This window comes from Myxocyprinus asiaticus, chromosome 2, assembly GCF_019703515.2.
Source record: "Myxocyprinus asiaticus isolate MX2 ecotype Aquarium Trade chromosome 2, UBuf_Myxa_2, whole genome shotgun sequence".
Classification (NCBI taxonomy): domain Eukaryota; kingdom Metazoa; phylum Chordata; class Actinopteri; order Cypriniformes; family Catostomidae; genus Myxocyprinus; species Myxocyprinus asiaticus.
This window is the reverse complement of record NC_059345.1, coordinates 10,499,055-10,521,759: the sequence shown is the minus strand read 5'-3', so window position 1 is coordinate 10,521,759 and position 22,705 is coordinate 10,499,055. Positions and strand designations below refer to the sequence as shown.

Sequence of the window (22,705 nt, the reverse complement as noted above, 5' to 3'; positions counted from 1 at the left end):
ATGTCGAATGACCACAAGAGAGTCTTACACACCAGACATCCTAAGAATGAAGCAGTTCTGTAAGGAAGAACAGTCCTAAATTCCTTCTGAATGTTGGCAGGTCTAATCCGCAGCTACCGGAAACGCTTGGTTGAGGTTACTGCTACCAAAGGAGGATCGACCAGTTATTAAATCCAAGGGTTTACTTACTTTTTCCACAGTACTGTGAATGTTTAATGGGATGTGTTCAATAAGACATGAAAGATTTAAGTAGTTTGTGTGTTTTAGCTGTGTTTTAAATGTGAAGGTTGTACAAAGTAACATATATCTTTAACAATGCTATCAAAGTGAATAACAGGCACAACAACAAAGCTACAACATGGGCCACCATCTTGATTGTTTTGGGTTGAATGGATCACATGACTGCATCACATGACAACAAATGCGTCATTGTTTTCAGATACCTCAGTTTTCCTTGTCCACACTTCAATATGAAGACGTTGTTTTCTAATTCATCCACTTGGGAGAGCGTTTTCGAAAAGCTATGTTTTCGTTGTGAAAAACGGCATCTCAGTGTGGACGGAAGGCCAAAACGTAGAGAAAAAGATGCCTTTTCAAATGAAAATATATTAGTGTGGACGTGGCCAAAGTTAATGCTTAAAATAACTGAAAACTCCTTAAGGTCTCCTGAGCTATGAAAGAACAACCTCTGATCAATACAAATTTCCTCTGGGAGCATATTCCCTCACTATCCTGTTGAAATTGTCAGCATAGTTCCCAGTATGAGATGCTGGAGAACTCACCAGGATTCTTATCTGACTCAAACAGCAAGATTTCTTAGGTCAACCAATTTACCAGCCAGGTTTTTAAGCTGGTATTTTCAGCAGAGTATACTGTCATTACTTAGCTGAATTGAATGCCAGTCATGCAGTATATCATCAATAAAATCACATTGTGCTGATAAGAAGTGTTAAGTAAACCTATTTTGATTGGATATTACAGCATTTAATTGCCTTATTTCTCTCATGTGTAGATAGCACAAAGAAACAAGTTGTACTTAATTTGGAAGAGAGGCCAACAAAACCCACACCATCCCACTAGTGTGATCATCCAGCAGCTCCAAGTTTAACTGCAGGTGATCACCTGATGTGTGAGGCTCAACAATACACCATCTCACCCCAAATGAGGAACCCACACAATGTAGGTGTGCAACCCAAGAGGACCACAAGTGTCTTCGGGCAAGTACCTTTATTTAATTTTCTTCATAAACTAAGTGCTCACCATTTAAAATGTAAACCTCAAAAGAGATGTCTTGTGTTACTTTTGCGTTCATTAGAAAGATATACGTTTTTTTTACTCATTTGGCTTTGATCTAAGGAGAGAATCCTCAACTGGAACAGATCTCATTAAAAATGTGTAAGATCGTAATGAACTAGTTCCTCTAAGGCTAATTGTAGTGAGTCAAAAACAACTTGAGAAAATATTGATTTAGTCATTGTGAGTCCAGCATTACCATCAACATTAAACAGAACAGGAACACAATCGATGATCACGGGACACGGCTGTTTAAAAAGGCAAATTGTGAACTCCTAATGCAATAGATACACACTAATGAATAATTTTCTGAATCAGCCAGGAGAAAAGAAGGTTAAAATTGCAGTATCAGACAATTAGAGAGTAAACCAACTATATCTTTCCACCCACACATTGCTTCTGTTCTCAGTTTGGATTAATAAAGACCAAATAATGTGAGGTGTTTCTAGTTGGCTAAAACAGTCAGTTCAGTTTTGTGCCATTGTCTCTCTGTCCGGGATTTCCACAGCTAAGCCAGAGAGTTGTTTTAATAAACCACAAACAGTAGACATGGACAGGTCCCTAGCACTAGTCGCTGACAGGATCAGCATTGCCATGGGTTGTTAAGATGTAGCCAAGAGGAAGGGCACAGGCACAGTCTTATGATCAGATAGACCACTGATACCTTCGGTTAGGAGCTCCCAGGAGGCTTTGTGTGCAGTAACGGCTATTTAAATAGTAAGCTGAACCAAACAACAATGCCTCAAAGTCAAAAACAGCCTCTAGCTAAGCTTATGGAAGTGTTCCCACTAGTATTGTACCAAGACCTTAGTTATCTAAGCCTTTTAACTTTAACTTTTTAGAACAAATATCTTTCTGGATTATTTTTACAATGTAATTGACATGAAACCTGGCAGAAAGCATGTTACAAATCTGTCAGTGACTCCACACCCCACTGGTCTTTGTCCCAATCTCCAAAAACAGCTGGTAAAGATAAGGGCTGGGTGATATATTTAATATTCACAATATAATCATGATGATTTTGCTGACGATATAAAATTAAGCAATATTGTGAATATCTTTAAAAACATATTTATATAACTTTTATATAAAAAACAAATCTAATCCTTAAAATAATAATGATAATTCAGTATGGTTCGAGCTGACAGAAAGGCTACAGTAACTCAGATAACCACTCTGTACAATTGTAATGAGCAGAATATCATCTCAGAATGCACAACATGTCAAACCATGAGGCGGATGGGCTACAACAGCAGAAGACCACGTCGGGCACTTTATTAGGACCATAGAGTGCTCAGTGAGTGTATATCGAGTATAGTCAATATGCTGAAAAATATCCAGATATAACTGTAGCCAAATTGCCCAGCCCTAGTCAAGATAACATATTTCAAATCATCAGTAAAATCTCACAACAATTGTATCATAAATTGTGCTTCTGTAGCTCAGATTAGGGGTGGGCGATTGTGGAGGTGAAGGCGTGGTCGAGCGCCCGTCTGGGGAGAGAGAGAGCGGTAAGGAGTTCCACCTGTGATGAATTGCTACTAATTACTGCCACTCCGTAGTGTAGTGCCACTGGTGTCACGTACACTACGTGAGCTGTATGAATTATTGGGTATTAAATCGATTCGGACAAGCGTGTACCATCCACAAACGGATGGCTTGGTCAAATGATTTAATAAGACCTTATAAAATATGATTCCTAAGTTCGTGCACAAAGATGCTCGGAATTGGGATAAGTGGCTTGAACCCCTGTTATTTGTATTGCGAGAGGTCCCGCAATGCTCCACGGGGTTTACCCCATTTGAATTGTTATATGGGCATAAGCCCCATGGTGTGTTAGACGTCATGAAGGAAAATTGGGAGGAGGGACCTTCACAAAGCAAAAATTCTTGACCTGAGAGAAAAACTTCACAAACTGGGGCATCTATCACAGGAAAATTTGCTACAGGCGCAAGAATGTCAGTCCCAGCTGTATAAAAGGGGAACTTGGCTACAGGAGTTTGCACAGGGAGATAAAGTACTTGTATTACTGCCCACGTCGAGCTCAAAATTACTCGCGAAGCGGCAAGGGCCCTTTGAGGTCAGACGGCGAGTTGGCAAAGTCAACTATGAGGTAGTGTGTACGGATGGGGCGGGGCTTGTCAAATTTACCACCTCAACCTACTAAACCATGGAGAGAGGTGGTCCCCGTATCCTTGGCGATGGTAGTTTGGGAGAGGGAGGAGCTCGGTCCAGAGGCGAGTCTAAAAGCCAATCAGTTCACTTCGGTCCCTTGTGGAGACCACCTCTCACCTCTCCCCGGCTGCACTAATCTCACAGAACAGCACATTGAGACAACCCCAGTGTTAGTGGTTACCCAAACACAAAAAACAGGTAGTATGGGAAGAATTAAAGGCCATGCTCGATATAGGGGTAATAGAAGAATCCCATAGTGACTGGACCAGCCCGGTGGTTCTGGTGCCTAAGAGTGATGGCTCAGTCCAATTCTGTGTGGATTATAGGAGAGTCAATGCGGTGTCAAAATTTGATGTGTATCCAGTGCCAAATATTGACGAACTGCTCGATCGGTTGGGCACGGCTTGCTTTTATTTGACACTGGACTTAACAAAGGGTTATTGGCAGATCCCCATAACGGCGATGTCCCATGAGAAAACGGCCTTCTCCACACCGTTTGGGTTACACCAATTTGTGACGCTTCCGTTCGGGTTGTTCGGGGCCCCAGCGATGTTTCAGCATTTTATGGGCCGAGTCCTCAGACCGCGCTCTGCATTTGCTGCTGCTTATTTATATGACATTGTTATTTACAGTAACGATTGGCAGTGGCACATGCAGCATCTGGGGGACATTCTGAGGTCGCTGCGACAAGCAGGGCTCACAGCAAACCCAAAGAAGTGCGCAATTGGGCGGGTGGAGGTATGGTATCTGGGGTTCCACTTGGGGCATGGGCAGATCAAATCAAATCACAAGTGCAATATACACAAGTGCAATGGTGTGTGAAATTCTTGGGTGCAGTTCCATTCAACATAGCAGTCGTGACAGTGATGAGACATATACCAATTTACAATAACATCAAATTAATATAACACAATTTAAAGTCTAATATACACATAATTACACAAAACACAATATACAAATAATAACATACACTGTACAGTACAATACACACAATATAGATACACATTATTCAATAAAAATAAAAAATATATAAAAAAGTATATATAGTAGTATAAATAGAATGTACAGTAGGTTGTATTGTACTGTATTGACATTCAGGCTGTCAGTTGATAGTAAGTTGTTAAGAGAATATAATATAATAATAAAATAATTTATGACAGTCTGGTGTGAGATATAAGAGTAAGGTGTGACCCCAATTGATAAAACTGCAGCGATTTCATGACCTACCTGAGACCCAAGACCAAAAAGGAGGTGAGACAGTTCTTGGGGCTGGCTGGCTGGCTGGCTATTATCGAACATTGTGCCTAATTATTAGGATGTTACCAGCCGCTGACTGATCTCACTAAAAAGGGAGCCCCAGACCCGGTCCAGTGGACAGATCCATGCCAACAGGCTTTCACACAGGTAAGAGCTGCACTTTGTGGTGGGCCGCTTCTGCACTCCCTTGATTTCTCTCTCCCTTTTGTCTTACAGATGGACACATTGGACAGGGGGCAGGGTGCTGTACTGTCCCAGGTGGTGGAGGGGGAGGATCGCCCGGTGCTGTACATTAGTCAGAAGCTCTCTATGAGAGAGACGATGTACAGCACCATAGAGAAGGTGTGTTTGGCCATCAAGTGGGCAGTCCTTACTCTCCGCTACTATTTGTTGGGACGAGCATTCACCCTCTGTTCGGACCATGCCCCACTCCAATGGCTCCACCGCATGAAGGATGTCAATGCCCAGATCACCCGTTGGTATCTGGCACTCCAGCCATTTAAGTTCGAGGTGGTCCACAGACTGGGGGCACAGTCAGTCGGTGGGGGTATGTGGAGTTAAGGGCATGGTTGAGCGCCCGTTTGGGGAGAGAGAGAGTGGTAAGAAGTTCCACCTGAAATGAATTGCTTCTAATTACTGTTTCCATGTTCGCAGTGAGAGATGGAGGAGATAAAAGCAGCCCAGTCCTCAGAGAGAGGAGAGAGAGACAGACCAGTGTCTTCGTGTCTGTTCCCCGAGAGAGAGAGTTTTGTTTGAGTGATGCTGAAAAGCAGTCTTGTGTTTGAGTGAAGCTGAAAAGCGGACTTTTATTGGAGTGACGCTGAAAAGTGATTTCTTTTTATTTATGAATAAAACAAACTCATGTGAACGGGGAAATTGGCTCCCGTTGCCTCCTTTATCTGCCCAACATGAACCTTATCACAGCGATATATTGGTAGACACAATAAACCGGTAGAAATTTGACAGCCAGTATACATTTTGGATTATCGTCTCTATCATAGTTACGTGAAATCGCCACCAGAAATGTACACCTCATTCTATTCACGTAACTCTTCCTAGATTCACATTCTGTCAGAGAAATGGAGGAGGAAGGCAGAGTGGCTTCACGCTAGACTGAGAGATTTTAAGAAAAAGGTTTTTCAGGCACTGACAATTTTTCAGCGGCCGCCCAAGTGAAATTTCTGGCTGCCACTGATAAAGAAATCAGCTAAAACGATGTCATGTGCCAACAATTATTATCTGTCATGCATTTATTTTTTTTAAAGTACACATCATCACCCTTAAAAAAATTCAGTTTGAATGATGTTAGATATTAGGAAACAAACCAGCCATGTTTGCCTTCAGATATTAAAATAGTCTCTACAGAGATTACTTAAATCATTAAGAACCTAACAAAGTGTTTTTTTTTATTTTTTTTTATTTTTTTTTTATTATTTATTATTTTCTTTGTTGCATTGCTTTGAGAAGATGTTGAGTTTCTTGAGGAAAGTTTATAATAATAATAATAATTGTCAACAACATAAGATTGAAATGTAGCCTTATGTGAAATTTAGCTTTATGGCAATTTTTTTTTTTTTTTTTTTTTTTTTTTTTTTTGACTATGTTTGGAAAATTCCAAATAAAGAGAAATTATATAAGAGGAAGTGGTTTTCATTTATAAAGTATTTAATTTACTGACTGGATTATACAAAAATAGCTCAGATCATTTAAAAAAAAACATGGCTGGTCCAGCTAATGTGCATGTGCATTCTCAATTTGACCCACAGGCGATGTCTGTATCTAAAAGGTGATTGGCTCTTTTACCTGTAAGCTGGGACTTCCTTTTCTCATTTACCATATTGGGTGCTCCAATTTCTCCATTTCATTTTAATACAAGTGCTCCGTCTCATGCTAAATAGTCTCTGATGCGGACAGACTGCGTGGACTATGCTAAAGACAAATTTACATCACGCGTACAGCAGCATGCAGAAAAAAGATGTATACTTTAGCCTTTAGGGTGCCATTTGCACAATCCTTGTTTCTAAAAATTCTGCATGCACTACATTGAAGTCCAACCTACAAACAAATCACATTGTCACAGAGCTCTGAAATCACACTAAAATGCAAAGCTACGTGTTATTGGTCATCTTCACCAACAGAAACATCAGCACCAACCTGTCATAATCCTGGCAGATCTCCCCTACGGCTATCAAAGCTTTCAGATACTCATTCGGCTGATATGGGTTGATGTAGTGTAGGGAACAGCTATTGCGAGGGTCCCCATTGGACGCTGTGAAATCAATAGCAACCTAGAGAGATAATAGAATTACACACTCTGATGAAACTTCAAAATGCATTACAAAATGAAACAATATCACAAAGAGAGACGTTGGTTACATAATCTGATCCATGATCACATATGTTTAATCATTTAGGTTTCACGTCTGGGACAATAGTTGTCTCCATTGTCGAAAACTGAAAGGAAATGTCTGTCTACAAAGAGTCTTTCCTGAGAAACAATACAAAACCTGACTAAAGCACTTCTGCAATTAAATACCCAACTGTACAAACAATTAAAGTGCATTAAAATGGACAAAATGTACATTTGCTCTGCTTAGAGGCATGTAGATATGCAGAGTACCATATGCTCTTTGATACAGAGATACATTTCATATCCCAATAAACTAATAATAGCTTGCAGCAATCACTGTATTATGATTTTCTGAAAATCCCATGACATAAATTAACCTGTTTTAGTAAACTGCACCAAAACATTCACTCTAACCTTTAAAGGCTTTCACTCATTGACATCTGATTATCTATAGTATCTTTAATTTAACAGGCAAAGGGAGAATCCTTACATTTAAATAATGAATATCCAATTGGAATTATTAATACTCTTAGACCTTTTTGCTGCTCTTGAGGGTGGCATGGGGTGGGGGACTTAAAAGAGTTTGGATGAGGTATTAATTTGTTCTATTGCCTCCAGACTTGAAACAATGATTTGCATACTCAAAACTCAAGAGTGGCAGCTGGTCAAAATGAAATGGCTACATTCTAACAAGGAGGAGTGTACTACATGGACACAAGTCTGCATCACAGATTTATGTATGATCTACTATAAATGATCTCCATTTACTGCGAGACGGCAGTTATCAGTCAAGCAAGACTGGCATTAATATCTACATGCTTGTGTGAAGTGCACTGACAGTAAATCTGTGAAGGGTCTGGATCGCACTGCAGTGCTAAATGCGGAGCGCCCTGCTGTTCCCACTTACTGTGAAGTGTATTTGGCAGCCTCCCATGATGTAGTCCAGGAAGGAATAGACTCTGTGAAGCTGCAAGATGAAGAATAAAGAGTAAGTCTCAGAAACCCTATTGCATTTATCTGACAGGCTTACCAGAGAAGACTATGTGACAGACTACCTGCAAACTCAACCCTTCAGGAGAATCAATTTATTAAAGTATCTCAGATACAAATCAATAACCCTAAATCACTAACCCTAACCCTAACCACTCATTATATGCAGATTATGCAGTCTGCGTAGGGCACCAACCCCTAGGGGGGCACCACAAAGTCCACCGGTTGCCCTACCTTGCACGTTATATGTTATTCAAGGACCCAATGCAGTCTCGGAAGCACTCTCCCCGTCAGACAATCACCTCGGACACCCCCCACACCCAAACTGTAGCTTCCCAAGTTAAAAGCTACTCTTAACTTAACCTCTTCAACTCTGGTGCATTTTCTCAAATTTAAAAGCTCACCATTTACACATACTGTGGACTTATTGCCAAAAAATGGTCTCAATTTTTATTTTATATTCAGATGAATATTTCTACCACTTGACCACTAGGTGGATCTTATTTGCGACGCTGATGTTTTAAAGGTGCATTCAGTAATTTGGGGCTAATTTAAAATGTTTTACACATTAACAAATAAATTGTGTTTTTGTCAAAAGTGATCTGAATGGTGTTCACTCACATGAGATGAAGACTACTCATAATAGTTTTCTATAAAAAAGTGTTTTTATTATACATGGTGCGGGTCACCCCCTTCAATGTGGTTCGCCATGTTGAAATGACATGACCCGCTGTGATTCACTAAACATCGAAGAAGCGAATCCTTGCGCTCATTGGCTGCCACCTACGTAGATATGCTTGGTTATGCTTAGCGCAGTGTTGTTTAGTAATGTAAAGAGCAAAAAGAATACAATGGAACATACTTATTATGTGCTTTAGAAGCAGAGACAATAGGAGAATCAGTAGCTGTACTGCAGAAGAAGCGAAAAAGGTCTGAAGCAAGAAGATAGAAAGACCGGCAAAGGCAAAAAACTAGACTAAATATTGATACGGCATACACAAGGTGGGATGATTTGATGACGTAGTGATATAGAAGTTGCTTCTTTTTTGTTGGACAGGTAAGGAATTATTAATTGTTTAGACCACTCTCTAAAATAGTATCAGTGGAATTTACAGAAAACTCATACAAGTTTCCCTCGAACTTTTTAAAATTATGTGTGTAGTCTACGTATGTTAGTAATGGACAGTTTTCAGTGGTGTTTACAAATGCAACAGGAAAGCAACATGTAATTTTAATTTCGTTGTTATCACAGCTATAGTAAGGGGGGTCCATCTACTGTACCTATGAAACGGCATACGTCTTCATTCTATTAGCAGCTTAGCACAGCGATTGTTGTGGATTTTGTGTAAACCATGACATTGGTTTACTTGGAAACAAAACGAGTTCTTCAAATACAGTATTCATGGTCATGCTAAATTTGATAATCAAAAACAATTCTAATCTTTCCTTTACCGTAACATTCTGAATCGCTAGATAATTGAGGTTTATTTTATGCTAAGCAGTTCTCTAATAAAGGTAATAACTGTCTTTAGAAATACTGTAACGTCAAACATAGACAGTCTCCAAAGATTATTGATAAGAGGGACAATAATAATCTGTCCTTAACTCCAGAAGTCTTTTCTCTTAAATTCTGAAGTTTGTTTTTAGGCAAAGCAATTATATTATAGTAGTAATAAATTATTTTAGAAATTACCTTAAAGGGGTCATAAAATGGAGAATAAATTTTTCCTTGAAATTTAGACATATAAGAGGTAACTGTATTATAAAAACATACTGTAAATTTCAGAATTCAAAACTTCCTTCTCAGTCTAAAAAGAGCATTTATAGTTGACACCCTGCTGAAACGTCTCATTTTGAAATCTGTGTGTTAATGATGTCACAATACATTGCTCATTTGCATGGACATGGCCCACAACATGCATCATCATCACGGGTGTCCTGTGTAGGAGACAACGGCTCAAGTTACTGCCTGCGAGGTGAGATGTTTCTTTTATTGAAAGATGCGGTAATGCCAACTGTATTGCACCCTGCAGTAATGCTGGTAAGTAAATCATTTATTTCTAATCTTTAAATGTGTTAGTAATAAACAGTAAGCCATCGTTTATCATTAATTAGAGGTCTGCAACCCGAACAGGGCATGATGGGACCCTAGAACCCATCGGGTTTCGGGCCAGGTTCACGTCAGTTTTTCAAGTAGAACTTCGGGTTATGGTTTTTAATTAATGAAAAAATAAACAGGCCTACCGAACTTGTTTCGTGCCCACACATATCAAGTTTCAGTGCTTGATAAACAGTCTCCTCTAGTGTACTGAGGGGTTGCCGTGCCTTGTTAAAACTGTGTATGTTTACAGTTACAACACTGTTAGGAATGTTGCCTACGATGCTGACATAAAATACAGCCTATTGCAACAGTACTTGCAAGGAGAAGAAATTATAAAGACAGTGAGTGATTCGTATTCGTGCTTAAAATCACTGCTGCTTATCAAATCAATACATCAACCGATAAAGAATATTTGAATAACTGTATTAAGAAAGCAGAGCATTTCAGATGCAATGGCGTTAGCTAATCAGAACAGTGGACGTTTACTTTCAAGTTTTAAAGGAGAAGCAGCCTGAAACCAAGCGTTTATGACAGAGGCTCAGAATGAGGATGGAAAATGATTATGTTTTACAAATATATGAGCATTTTTGGTGCAAAAAAACTTTGATAAAATTATAAGCTAACCTCAGTGAACATAATAAAAAATTTAAAAAAAACCATTTCATGACCCCTTTAAACTCAAATATTTTCCAGATGCAAATGATATTCCAGAGCTGGCAGGGGCAGCAGAAACGATCATGTTAATCCATGTCGATAGATAGCAGTGCAGTGTCTAACACCACTGTCGTATCAGTACTTAAAGTACACGAAGAAGAGCAATGCTAACGCTAGCTAGAGAACTACTGAATACACTTTAAGGTCTTATTTTGTCATTTAAAGTAACATAAATGCAGAAGTGATTGTTGTCTCTGAACCATTCACACATTAGCACCAAATGCCATTAAACTCTGTGACGTCGTTTGTCGGAAATTACATCTACACGGCTGCACCAGAAATGTAGACTTCTTGTTAGAAAACATGGCGGGGTATTATTTTGTATCTGAATTCTGAATGTCGGTAATGTTGGTGATGTTTTAAATTTTTTGGCAAACGTTTACATTTATGCAGTCCGAAGGCAGAGATGCCATCTGAAAATGAAAAGCACAGTAATGAGTCCGTATTTCGCTACAAAGAGGTCTGTGCATTCCAGGAGGCGGCTGGTGATTTTTTTGTATGTAACTAAATCGCTTACTGTCTCTTGTATCATTAGTTGTATCATTACCTATAAATTTCCATATTGATGGTATGCCTGAACAGAGACATAAGATAATCTGGTTCAGTTTGTGCGAGGTCAGGATGCGCTGACGTAAGAAAGTTCTGACGGAGATGACAAATTTACTCTGCATTGTAACACCGGTGAATCAGAGGTAAGAAAAATGTCAACAAATTGGCCAGATAGTGAAAGCAGAGTGCTTCTCTTCATCCGAGCAGATGAAGACATTTTCTGACAGCTTAAAGAAACAGTAAGCAATTCCGTTACGTACACTAAAATCACCAGCCTCCTTTGGGAACGCGCAGACCTCTTTGTTGCGATTTAAGTATTTATTACCGTGCTTTTCATCCGCAGACAGCGTCTCTGCCTTCGGATGCTAGCAACAGCATTTTGTTCTCTGTAGTTCATCAGTCTTATTTAAAGCCGTTGCATATAAAGTCGTTAAGTCTCGAGCAACTGCATAAATGTTAACATTTGCCAAAAAAATGTAAACATCACCAACATTACTGGCCGCATATGTTCAGAATTCAGATACAAAATAATATAATAATATCTTAATAATAATACATGTTCTCAAACAAGAAGCCTACATTTCCGGTGCAAACATGTAGATGTAATTTCCGACAAACAGCATCACAGAGTTTAATAGTATTTGGCGCTGATGCGTGAATGGTACTAGCGAAACTGAATTTTTATTTTAAAAAATAAACGGAAAGTCATTGCATGTGTGAATACCCCATGTGGTACATTTACCAGTAAAGGCAACCCAACGATTTTCCTGTAATTTACCTGGTTGCATGTGTGAGATGGGCTATTAAGGGAAATTGCCAGAGTAAAATTTACCAGTATTTTCAAAAGGGTTGTGTTCACACATGATCTTTAACCTGAAAATTGCAGTTAACTTTCTGGAAAAGGCAGTATGTGTGAAAGGGGATACTGAAATATGTTTTATAGATGTATTGCAGATGAGCAAACAACGTAAAAGATACGTCTTCCAGATGTAAACACACACATCAAATAGACATCTGGGTGATCTGCGTGTGCTATCAGGGATGTTTGAGTACTTTCTCAGGTAGCGTTTTGTGACGCTACAGCTATACTCGTTGGAAAATGTAGCTCGTTACTGGAAAAACTACATTACTGTGAAAATAGCCTTACTACTTTTATGCTTCTGAAAAATATAGTTAAGTTAGTATTGTCACTACTTTTAGTTAACTACTCTCCAACACAGCTGGTCTTTTGCTAACACACACGACTGCACCGGTTGCACCACTCTAAGGACAGCCCTGGAGACCAGCATTCAAAACACAACATACTGTACAGCTAAGCTTGTCTTTATAGCAGGGAAACTGTGTAAAATCAGACACAAAATGCACACAGCTTCTCATTCTGAATAAATGAAAATGAGAAGGATCAAAAAAGAAAACAACAGAACTCATGGGAGACTAAAACATCTCTATCAATGGAAATTTTCCTTGTGTGAATGCATACTAACAAGACGAACAAAGCAGCATCTACCCACCCCACTGCTGTCAGTGGACTAAGCTTGATTGTCACACACACCCACAACAATAATGACTCCACTATCTTTTCCTGCGCAGACTGTTGGACTCTGCTAACATCCCTAAAACAAGAATGGCATATTTGTAAAGCTCTCTCTGCATGCACACAAACTGTCCGATTCTTCCTACCTTGAGATCGCTAAGAATAACCAGCCCAGAGTTCTTGTAGTTCCTCTTCTTTACTTTGTATTTTGGATTGATGCATTCCCATGTGAACTTCAGAAGAATAGAAAGAGATCAACGGTATGAGTTTAAAATTGGAGGTGGCACGGTGGCAAAGTCACATTTATCACACATGGTAAAGGGTAGTGACATTTCTTTAATCCATTGTAGGCTTCTGATAGAAATAGCCGTGACCGATTTCAAACACCAACATATGGCTGAAGGTCTCACACACTGACCTTGTTTTCCAAGGAAATCTTTTGCATTTCTTTGAAATTGGTGTAGAATTCGCCAATGAAGTCATGCTTTCCCCTGGAGTCATAATCCCAGACTAAGCACTGCAATCAACAGAAAATAGATTTACCTTATCTTAAAGGAATAATAAAACCCAAAATTGGTGGTTGGGTGCAAAAATGACAAATAATTTACTTACCATGTCATTCAAAACATATTTGACTTTCACTCTTAAGTTGAACACAAAAGGAGATGTTTAGCATAATGTTCAAAATGTTCTTTTCCATACAGTGGAAGTAGCCACTGACCAGGGGCTGTAAAGCTCCAAAAAGGACAAAGAAGTAGTCTAAACTACTTGCACACTACTATCCAAGTCTTTTGAAGCCTTATGATTGCCTTGTGTGAGGAACAGACTGAAATTTCAGTTGTTATTTGCTGGAAATCTGGCCTTGGCTTCAACGTAGCTCTCCAGTCTCATTTGCTCTCCTGCACATGTAAACTTTGCACCTTAAGATGTGTCGTATCAGTTGTGATGTCAATGACACCAAGTGTCATACGTATGAACTGTACTACTTTTATGGTACTTTGATGATGCTTTTTTGTCCTTATTTGGACTTGATAGGGCCTGATCACTGTATGCATTCATTGTATGGAAAAGAGCATATTGGTCATTCTGCCTAACATCTCCTTTTGCATTCCACAGAAGAAAGAAAATAATTTGGGTTTGGAATGACATGATGGCAAGTAAATGATTTTCAATTTTGGGCGAAATATTCTTTAATAATTACCTTTAACTTTCTTTCGTCGTCACAGCTGCACAGAGAAATGAGAGACACTTTAAAAGGCTCCCACACAGGGTTCAGGTTGTTTTTGATTACCTGCAAAACAAAAAATATCCATATCTCTGTATAAACTAAAGAGAAATAAAGCAAAGGAAAAAACTGTTGCTCCATGAGGCAGAATGACTTACTTCAGTTCTGTGTACAAGCTGTTCTGTTCCATCATCATTAATCCGGTAAATCTCCAAGAATGGATCTGACTTGCTGAAGAGATCCTATTCAGTCACAAGAAAATGTCAAAAGTGCCAAGAGCATTCAAAGAGAACAACATGCAATAGACAATTTGATAAAGACTTCATGAAATGGGTTGATAATCATCCAAAGAAGTTGGACTAGTTCATGCTGAATATAGTCAATAGCCTTGATTTACTACTTACTATTGATAGTCAATGGAAGGTACTGTAGTATAAGGGAGAAGGGACATTGGCTATGTTCAAAATAGCATACTTGCTATTGCTGCATTATAGAGTATGTATATTGTGCTCAGTAAGCAAATTGTCTTTATGCACATAACACCCGGATGATCCACCATTGCGAAAATGGGCATTATATAACAAAGAACACTACACGGAATTCTGTATCCCGCAATGCGGCCAACTTGATCTTCCATTTCCAGTGTGATGGACGAACTGGATGTAATACCAGATGCCATTTTTAACATCCCTTTTTTTATTATTTCTTGTAAGATGAGAAATTAAAAATGCAATTGAAAATGCAAAATAACCCTTTTTATTTCCATGATATAACTGGATGCCACTCATATCCAACATGATGAGGTCATGTGACAACAATGTTTCATAACAGATTTGTTTCACTTACTATTTAAAAAGGGTGTATAAAGTGTATACTGCTCAGTATTCAGTAAGTTAGGTAAGCTACTATTCAATTCCAAACATAGCCATTGTCATTCTAGAGAGCATTGTATTGAACATAATTTTTTGATATGCCCCTGCAAACATATTTATTATGGTCCATTGAAAAGTATGATGCATGAAAAGTTTGCTAAAAGTTTATTTTGTCAGTAGCCTAAACTAGCACATAGCTGGCCCTCAAAGCTAACAGGCATGGACTAAAAGCCACCAAACTCATTATTCATGTGGTCTTTAAAGCTGAAGTGTGTAATTTCTGTGCCACTAGGGCATTGGTGTAGAACTGGGGGGACAATGTTGTGAAGGGGATGATTTGTCCACCCCAATCATGCATCTTTCCTTGTTTATATATTTTTTATCAACACTGAAAATAATTTCGTTTGAGATACCTTGCAACTGTTGTGACTGTGAGTCTGTCATAATAAAAAATCTGAAGTCCCCCCTCCGTTGTACAAGTTGGTATCTAACTAGTGTTGCACACTCTCCTTCTAGCATAGACAGTGATGTCACGTGATACCTGTTACTTTTCTCAGCACTGGCCAGGATGGACCAATCACAGTTGTTTATTATTACTGGATGAAGATTTTTAAAAATGCTTTGATTGATAATTCTGAGGCAAATTTCCATTCACAGGTATGAATCCTTGCAATTATCAGTTTTTTATAAAAATAACTATCCAGCGTAACATGTCTCCAAAGGGATATAAAATGTTCTGAGATTTAAATGCGGATGCATGGATGATTCGGTTTTCAGAGCGTCAAGCGCCCCCTGCAGGAATAAAACTTTGTGTCTCACAAGACACAGTCATTGGCTGACAACATGTGCAATTTCGGTCTGTAGGTCTGTTACCTACACAAAACTTTAGAATGAATTAAGAAAACATGAAATATATCACACTTACTATGCCATCTACGCCATTGCACTAGGGCAACCAAATGGAATTGCCAAAATAAACATCGTTTTTTTAAACAGCTTTCCGAACACGTGCCCCCTCTTCTGTTGACTGAGCAAACAGATAGTCTTGACCACAACTTTTGTTGTGAGTCAATGTTGTTGTGTCTGGCTGGACGGGTCATTCAAACAAACAGAGGAATTTTTATAGCACCACAGAGACACAGTGTTTACAGTTTACAAGAAAATTACCCTACGAATGGATTACTTATAGTTGTATCTGCATATTAAGCTTAGGAAGGAGAAAGTATTTTAACACCGACATTTTTTTTACACACTTCAACTTTAATCAAAAATTGTTAAGGGAAAATACAGATTTCTTATATAAATTATTTGTCGAGGGAAAGTGAGCATCATTTTTCAAACTCATGCCCATGTGTATTGCTGCTGATTGTGCTTATAGCTGTGGCAAATCAAATCAGGAATATTGTCTGAAACAAACACTCAGCGTAAGGCTTCTGAATTGAAGCTCTCTAGAGAAGCCATGCACGTAAGTGTGTGCAGATGCGAGACAGAGAAAGAGAAAGGCACTGAGAGATAAAGGGGGAGAGAGAGAGAGAGAAATGGGTAGTGCAAAGAATGAGCCATTTAATATCCTCATTTCTCGCCGTGTTAGTGTGCGACATATCCACAGGGATGCTGAAAGAGGAGGTGCTCCCACTATCTGGTTGTCAAGGTAACATCTTGTCAGTGGTTTGAGTGAAGACTGATTTACACAAGTGATTTGTCTGTTGTCTGTACACATAACATGCATCACACCTCTGACAACTGTCATTATATACACAGAGTTCAGTAAATCCCAGTGATTCCTGAATTCGTTATTCCCAGAAGGCTGTCGAACTCCAAAGGGGTTCGATCATTAAAGGGACAGTTCACCCAAAAATGAAAATTCTGCCATCATTTATTCACCCTCATGTTGTTCCTGAAAACAAAAACAAAAGTAATTTGGGTTTGAAACAACATGAGTGTGAGTAAATGATGACATAATTTTCAATTTTGGGTGAACTATCCCTTTAATTACATTTTAGCGCTCTAAAAGTTTAATTTAAAGATGATTTCTGTGCCTTTCTTTTATGATCTGGTGAAAGATAAAGCTATCAGTGGTTCTTAAAAAGACAAAATGTCTACTCAATCACTGAGCACCCCAAATGTGAAGAAACAGTGCCAAATTAGGCATAAAAATTGCCTAATTGCCAAGGGAAACGTCTTTGATAAATGTCACATCACCTTGAGCATTAAACTTTTCAATTCAAAATGCATTAGCTTTTTCTTCATAAAGAGAAATGGCATTCACATCAAAGGCACACGCTTCTCTAGAATGGATCACGTGAGGGAAGCTGTCATAAATTCCAATATAGTTTGATTTGCTAATGTGTCCATTTTCTTCAAGTCATATCAGTCTTTTTTCAGAGAAAGCCAAAGTTATTTGAACAGACAGATCCCGTCCAAAGATACTGTAGCAGCACAGTCCTTATTCTACCTAGCCGTTTAGTAGACTCTATCCATCCTCTTGCTATATTATCTGAGATTCTTTGGGCTTTGAGAATGAGTGTGAACAAGCAATGGTAATCAGCTATACAGTTAATTGAGTCATTAATAATTTATTTTTCATGAACCTGAAGGACATATGGTACATTGATAATAAGAATCAATGTTAAGCATTCAGAAAACACAATTAGATAATTGTATCCCCTAATATGATTGTTAAAGTGATATGGGTACATGATAGAGTAAATGGTAACAGAATTTTCTTCTTGTGTGAACTGTCCCTTTAAACTAGGGGTTGCTGCAACTACTCACACTAGCTAGTTAGCAGGTTGGTTAGTCATGTCAGTAGTTTATCTGTTTTGATTAGTCTTCACATTAGGATTAGGATTACATGACTTGAGTTGTACTTGTTGTATATATAGCAACACCAGAAGGAAAATATGTCCACAAACTACGTGCCTGTGTAGCTGCATGTCATTCATTTTAAAATAATAATCTGTAATGGACAAATATATTTGAAATTACACTAAAGGGAATATATAGTGAACCTAGCACGCTTTGTGCATTAAAGCACACAGTGTACATGCTGCGGACATCTGAAACGGTCTGATTTCTGTTTCTGTTTCTGTTGTACTGTTCACATACAAGTCAATATTCTTGCAAACCACCCTGAAACTAGCCATTTGTTGCCCAGAGGCTGACAGAAACTATGAGTTGGACATGACTGCTTTTGTGCAACAATTTATGACAATGCAAGCAGCATGAATCTGGCAATGGAGATATGCAGATTTTCTTATAAGGTAAACATTGACTCGCGACTAGTAAACTGCATTTCAGGAAGCCCTTGTTAAAACAACACATCTCTTTCCTAATGTAAGATTAGCCATATAAGGATGCCAATTAATAGACACAAGAGTAAAATGTGAAAATGTAAGCTGCAATATAAACTGCGATTTCAGAAGGGGAGACCAAGAAACCAGAAGAAACCAAACATTAAAATGGTTGGCTGATGAGAATATGCCTGGACTGATGGCAGAGATCACTAAAACTGAAAGTGAGGATTCAGTTTTATTGTCGTATGGAATTTGCACCATTAGCTTTTCGTAATTAGGCTGATTAATGTTCTGACGGGCAGGCGGACAAGCTCGATGCTAGGATGGAAATGTTGCCGCGTAGCATCTGCTTTAATGAATATGCAATGTGCAAAAAAATTGGATCCATATTCTGTATACAGCAGAACTAAACGCGAGTTCACGCATCAGCACATAACAAACGTTAGATGACCTGCTGGATTAGTTTAACCATACAGAACCAAAGCACATGCCCAACATTTAATTTAAGAGGGGGAGTACTGTGTTCAGTCATGAGTCTGATGAAGAGCTTCTTGCTCAAAACATTAAACATGAGACCAGATACAGATTTTATTAGACCAGAAATCTGTATCTAAACAATTACAATGACTTTAACAAGTAGGACATGTTCCTGGATCAGCATCCTCTTTGGTCCTGGAACAGCATTCCTCTCAATCAATCAGACTTCAGGGTTTGGGTTGGGGTTTGAATGACATTGTTCTCAATACATTTTTTCTCTCTGATTTTAGGGTTAGTTCAGTTAGGACAACTCTCTGAGTAGTATATATTCTATATATATATATAACATGGTATGGGCTTGGTGTTGGCGGACTAGATCTGCTCTACGCATGCTGCTGCTGCTGATGCTTGACATGAGTAAATATGCTGCTGCTGTTGCACAGAACCCGTGCGCTGCAGCTGCTGACAAAGAAGCATCCTGCTTCTACTGAACAAACATAAAATCCCCCAGACCGTGTTAAAAGAAAATAAATAGACAAGACAAGCAAATAAGGTGATCCCTCCCCCGACAAGCAGATCTGACCGCCAGACATGTGTGCTGCAGTGAGGTGGAATTCAGTCGCGTGTAACTAGCAGTGTATCCCTAGCATGTTAAAAAGGTGTTCCCACTGGGGTTTGTCTAGTTTATCTATTTCTTTTTATTTTTTTATTTTTTTGACAGCACATTTGTGCTGTTGCAGTGTCAACCCGTAGATGCCGCAGTTGCGGCACCTGGACAGCACATTTGCGCTGCTTGCAATTTTTTATTTTTTTTTCTTGTTAGACAAGACTAAGCGTGGCGCAAGCTGACAGCACACCCTAGCCAGTTTAGGTGATGACTAGCATGGCACAGTTGACAGCTGTTTGATCAACTGAATACAGAATACATCACTTGAGCATTCAGAATAAATTGAACTGGTCTAAGATACATGCTGCTGAAAACTAACATTCGATCTATTAGATAGCTGACAAGGTAACTCTGGGTGCTGAAGTGATCTAGCTCCGGCTTTGAAGAGTGCTGGTGTATGCTTCTGTATACAGAGTCCCTTGAGTAGACATATTTACTTCACTGCAGGCGAACCATGACTCGTCATAGGTTATCCGTCGACCGTTAAGAAGAGAGGGTCATAAAAGGAGGCAGAGTTCTGGTCTCAGGTCCAGAGACATGTGGAGAGAGGGCAGAACTCTGGTAGTTTGGGTTAGACAATAGGTAATCCTTATTAAAGTACAGGAGAAGTAAATAAGTGAAGATAATTTTTTTTGTAGATGCTGTAGTTGCGGCACCTGGACAGCACATTTGTGCTGCTTGCAGTGTCGTGAGAGGTTTAGTTGCTCGGCCTAAAGATGCTGCAGTTGTGGCACCTGAACTGCACGTTCTGCTCAGCAGGCAGAGTAGATGGCAAGCATAATGAATTATGATTGGACACCACTGACTATGAGTTAAGAAGTGTAAGCCACAGAGGGAATATTCTTCTATTTAATATCTTATACTGAACAGTAGGTGTGATCATGCAATACAGCCTCAGAACCTGTTGGATACTGGTATGGATTTGTTGCTGCATTACACGAGCGGTATGTCTTTCAAAGCTTATAATGCCTGTCGTGCATGAGTGACTCTAGATAATACATACTGATTTATGCAAATCGAATGTACTAAAATGACAGACAGGAGAATGCTGACCGTGCAAATAAAGTCATCATATCAACAGGATCTTATGATATAACTGGTTGTTTAAAATGCCAAAGCATGCAAAATACAGCCTTATGTCCAATTACTGCAAGCCTGCTGATTTCGATTTAATGATAAATGGTTTCAGTCTGTGGAAGGAAGCTTCCATAATAGTCAGTCTGATATTACCGTGAGAGGGTCCGAACAGTAAGTCTCTGGAAGATGCCTAGCAGCAAGGGTTTCTGCAAGGAAAACTCTAGATCGACACTGAAAAGGTGGAATAGAAGCTGCATCTAAAACAGTGGTTCTCAACCGGGGGTGGGGACCACTAAGGGGCCTCGGCACACTTCCAGGGGTCTCAAGATCTTTAAAATTATTTAGATGGGAAGAATTATTTAAATATTTATTACATTATAAAACTTACTGAAAATGCTAATATAAATACTCCCTTCAACATCTTGCTTTAATGAAGAATATACAGTTCTAGACGTTCTGGAGTACAAATCATAATGATTAATAATTTGAATCTATTGTCGATAGTAGTTTCTTTCACTAAAACTTGAAAACAGGCTTTGTCATTATTACAGAAGAAATAGAGGAAATATCTTATAATAATACAATTCCCTACATGGAAGGCCTTTGAATATTTTCTCTGACAGTGGCGGGCTTTGAAGTCAAAGGGTGGAGACCCACTGATCAAAATGCATTCAGGTAAATTTTCAAACAGATTAATGGTATTCAGTGGACACGCATTCATTTATACATCAATTACGTTGCAACAACTGATGATGACCATTATGCTTTAAAATATCAAATATGCTTAAATGACAAGTTTAAAGCTGCTCTGAAGCTGCCATCATTTATGCAAAACCAGCATATAAACTTACACCCAGGCTGAGTTTTTAGAGTAGGGAGATTTATGCAGAGTTCGGAATGGCCCCCACTACCTCCGCCACATGTGTCAATGGCAGAAATAGCATGAGAAGTATGGTAGTATACAATTCCGATCCCAGCCCTAGTCTGGTTTCAATGCGGCACTGCGTTCAATCTAGACAGATAACTTTCTGCTGAAATACTATTCCAAATCGTTTAAAACAAATGATTAAAAGCACTTCTGTTCGCTAAAAACTGATTTGTGCAGGTACAGAGCAGGCTTAACACATCTATGTAAAGATACCTTTAAAAGCTTGAATTCTCTTCTAAAAAAGTCTATTATACAATTGATCTCGTTACCTGCTAAAATCTCCTATGAAGGATGGTGGTATGCTGCTGCAGAAGGAATCATACAGCTGTAGATAAAGGATTTGTTGCTGCCAAAAGAACGGTGACAACACGATCAGCCGAAGGACCCCTGCGGTCCCTGCAGGTGATGCCAGAGATCTTTTATATACTCTTTATAAGGGCTCTGATGATAGCTGCTTGTAATAACATTCTAAAATAATGCTCTAAAATAATGCTGTCTTGCTTGACTATGAGGTCTTTAGATCACATAAACGCTTCATCAGCCGCAGTTTATATGTTGCGTTTAGTGGCAGTGTGGGTAGATCGCCGTCATTGTTGAGATGTTAACACTTGGTCTAGTAGGCTCGGGCATGCCCAGAAAATGATGTTTCCTTTGGTGTGTTTGTGGATAGGGATTCCAGAATCTTGTACGATACTCAATCAGCTCCTCGATCTTCTAGGAAAAAGGTACTTTCTGGGTCTGAAGCTCGAGATGAGGCATGGAGGTGGGAAAACAAGGAGAAAATAGCGAAATGATGACTGCAGGAAGCTTGAGAAATGCTAAGTGTTACCATGCTGCTGCAGCCGTGCCACTGAGGAAAAAAGGGGTTCTGATTGGTTAACGAAGCAAGGTGTGCTGGGGTGACCTATCAGCCTGCCCCACAGAGTTTCCTAACTGGACTTAATTTGTCATTTAATGGTTAAGGTTAGGATTAGGGTTTGGGTGTGACCATGATTTTGCCGAGTAGGATGTTTTGCTGGATCAACATCCTTGTTGGTCTTGGAACAACTTTTCTGCCAACCAATCAGATTTTAGGGATTGGGAAAAGGGTAGGGTTAAGCCGTGATCACACTAGGATTTAAGCATGTGAATTTACTTCAAAACCTGCAACGAAGGACATGATGTCACGCTTTAGGGCTTCTGTTTTTAATAGTGCTGTCA

General features: G+C 39.1%; 1 protein-coding gene across 1 annotated transcript in view; it reads right to left on the bottom strand.

Annotated features, from left to right (window-relative positions):
- The window catches only part of LOC127412749 (copine-7-like), a 94,449-nt gene that overhangs the window by 31,266 nt on the left and 40,478 nt on the right, over positions 1 to 22,705 (bottom strand). Inside the window, exons 6-11 of the mRNA XM_051649365.1 lie at positions 14,347 to 14,430; positions 14,165 to 14,254; positions 13,382 to 13,480; positions 13,110 to 13,196; positions 7,983 to 8,042; positions 6,880 to 7,013 (exon numbers count right to left, since the gene is read on the bottom strand). Coding sequence (XP_051505325.1) covers positions 6,880 to 7,013; positions 7,983 to 8,042; positions 13,110 to 13,196; positions 13,382 to 13,480; positions 14,165 to 14,254; positions 14,347 to 14,430 — 554 coding nt within the window. The remainder of the gene's footprint in view (positions 1 to 6,879; positions 7,014 to 7,982; positions 8,043 to 13,109; positions 13,197 to 13,381; positions 13,481 to 14,164; positions 14,255 to 14,346; positions 14,431 to 22,705) is intronic.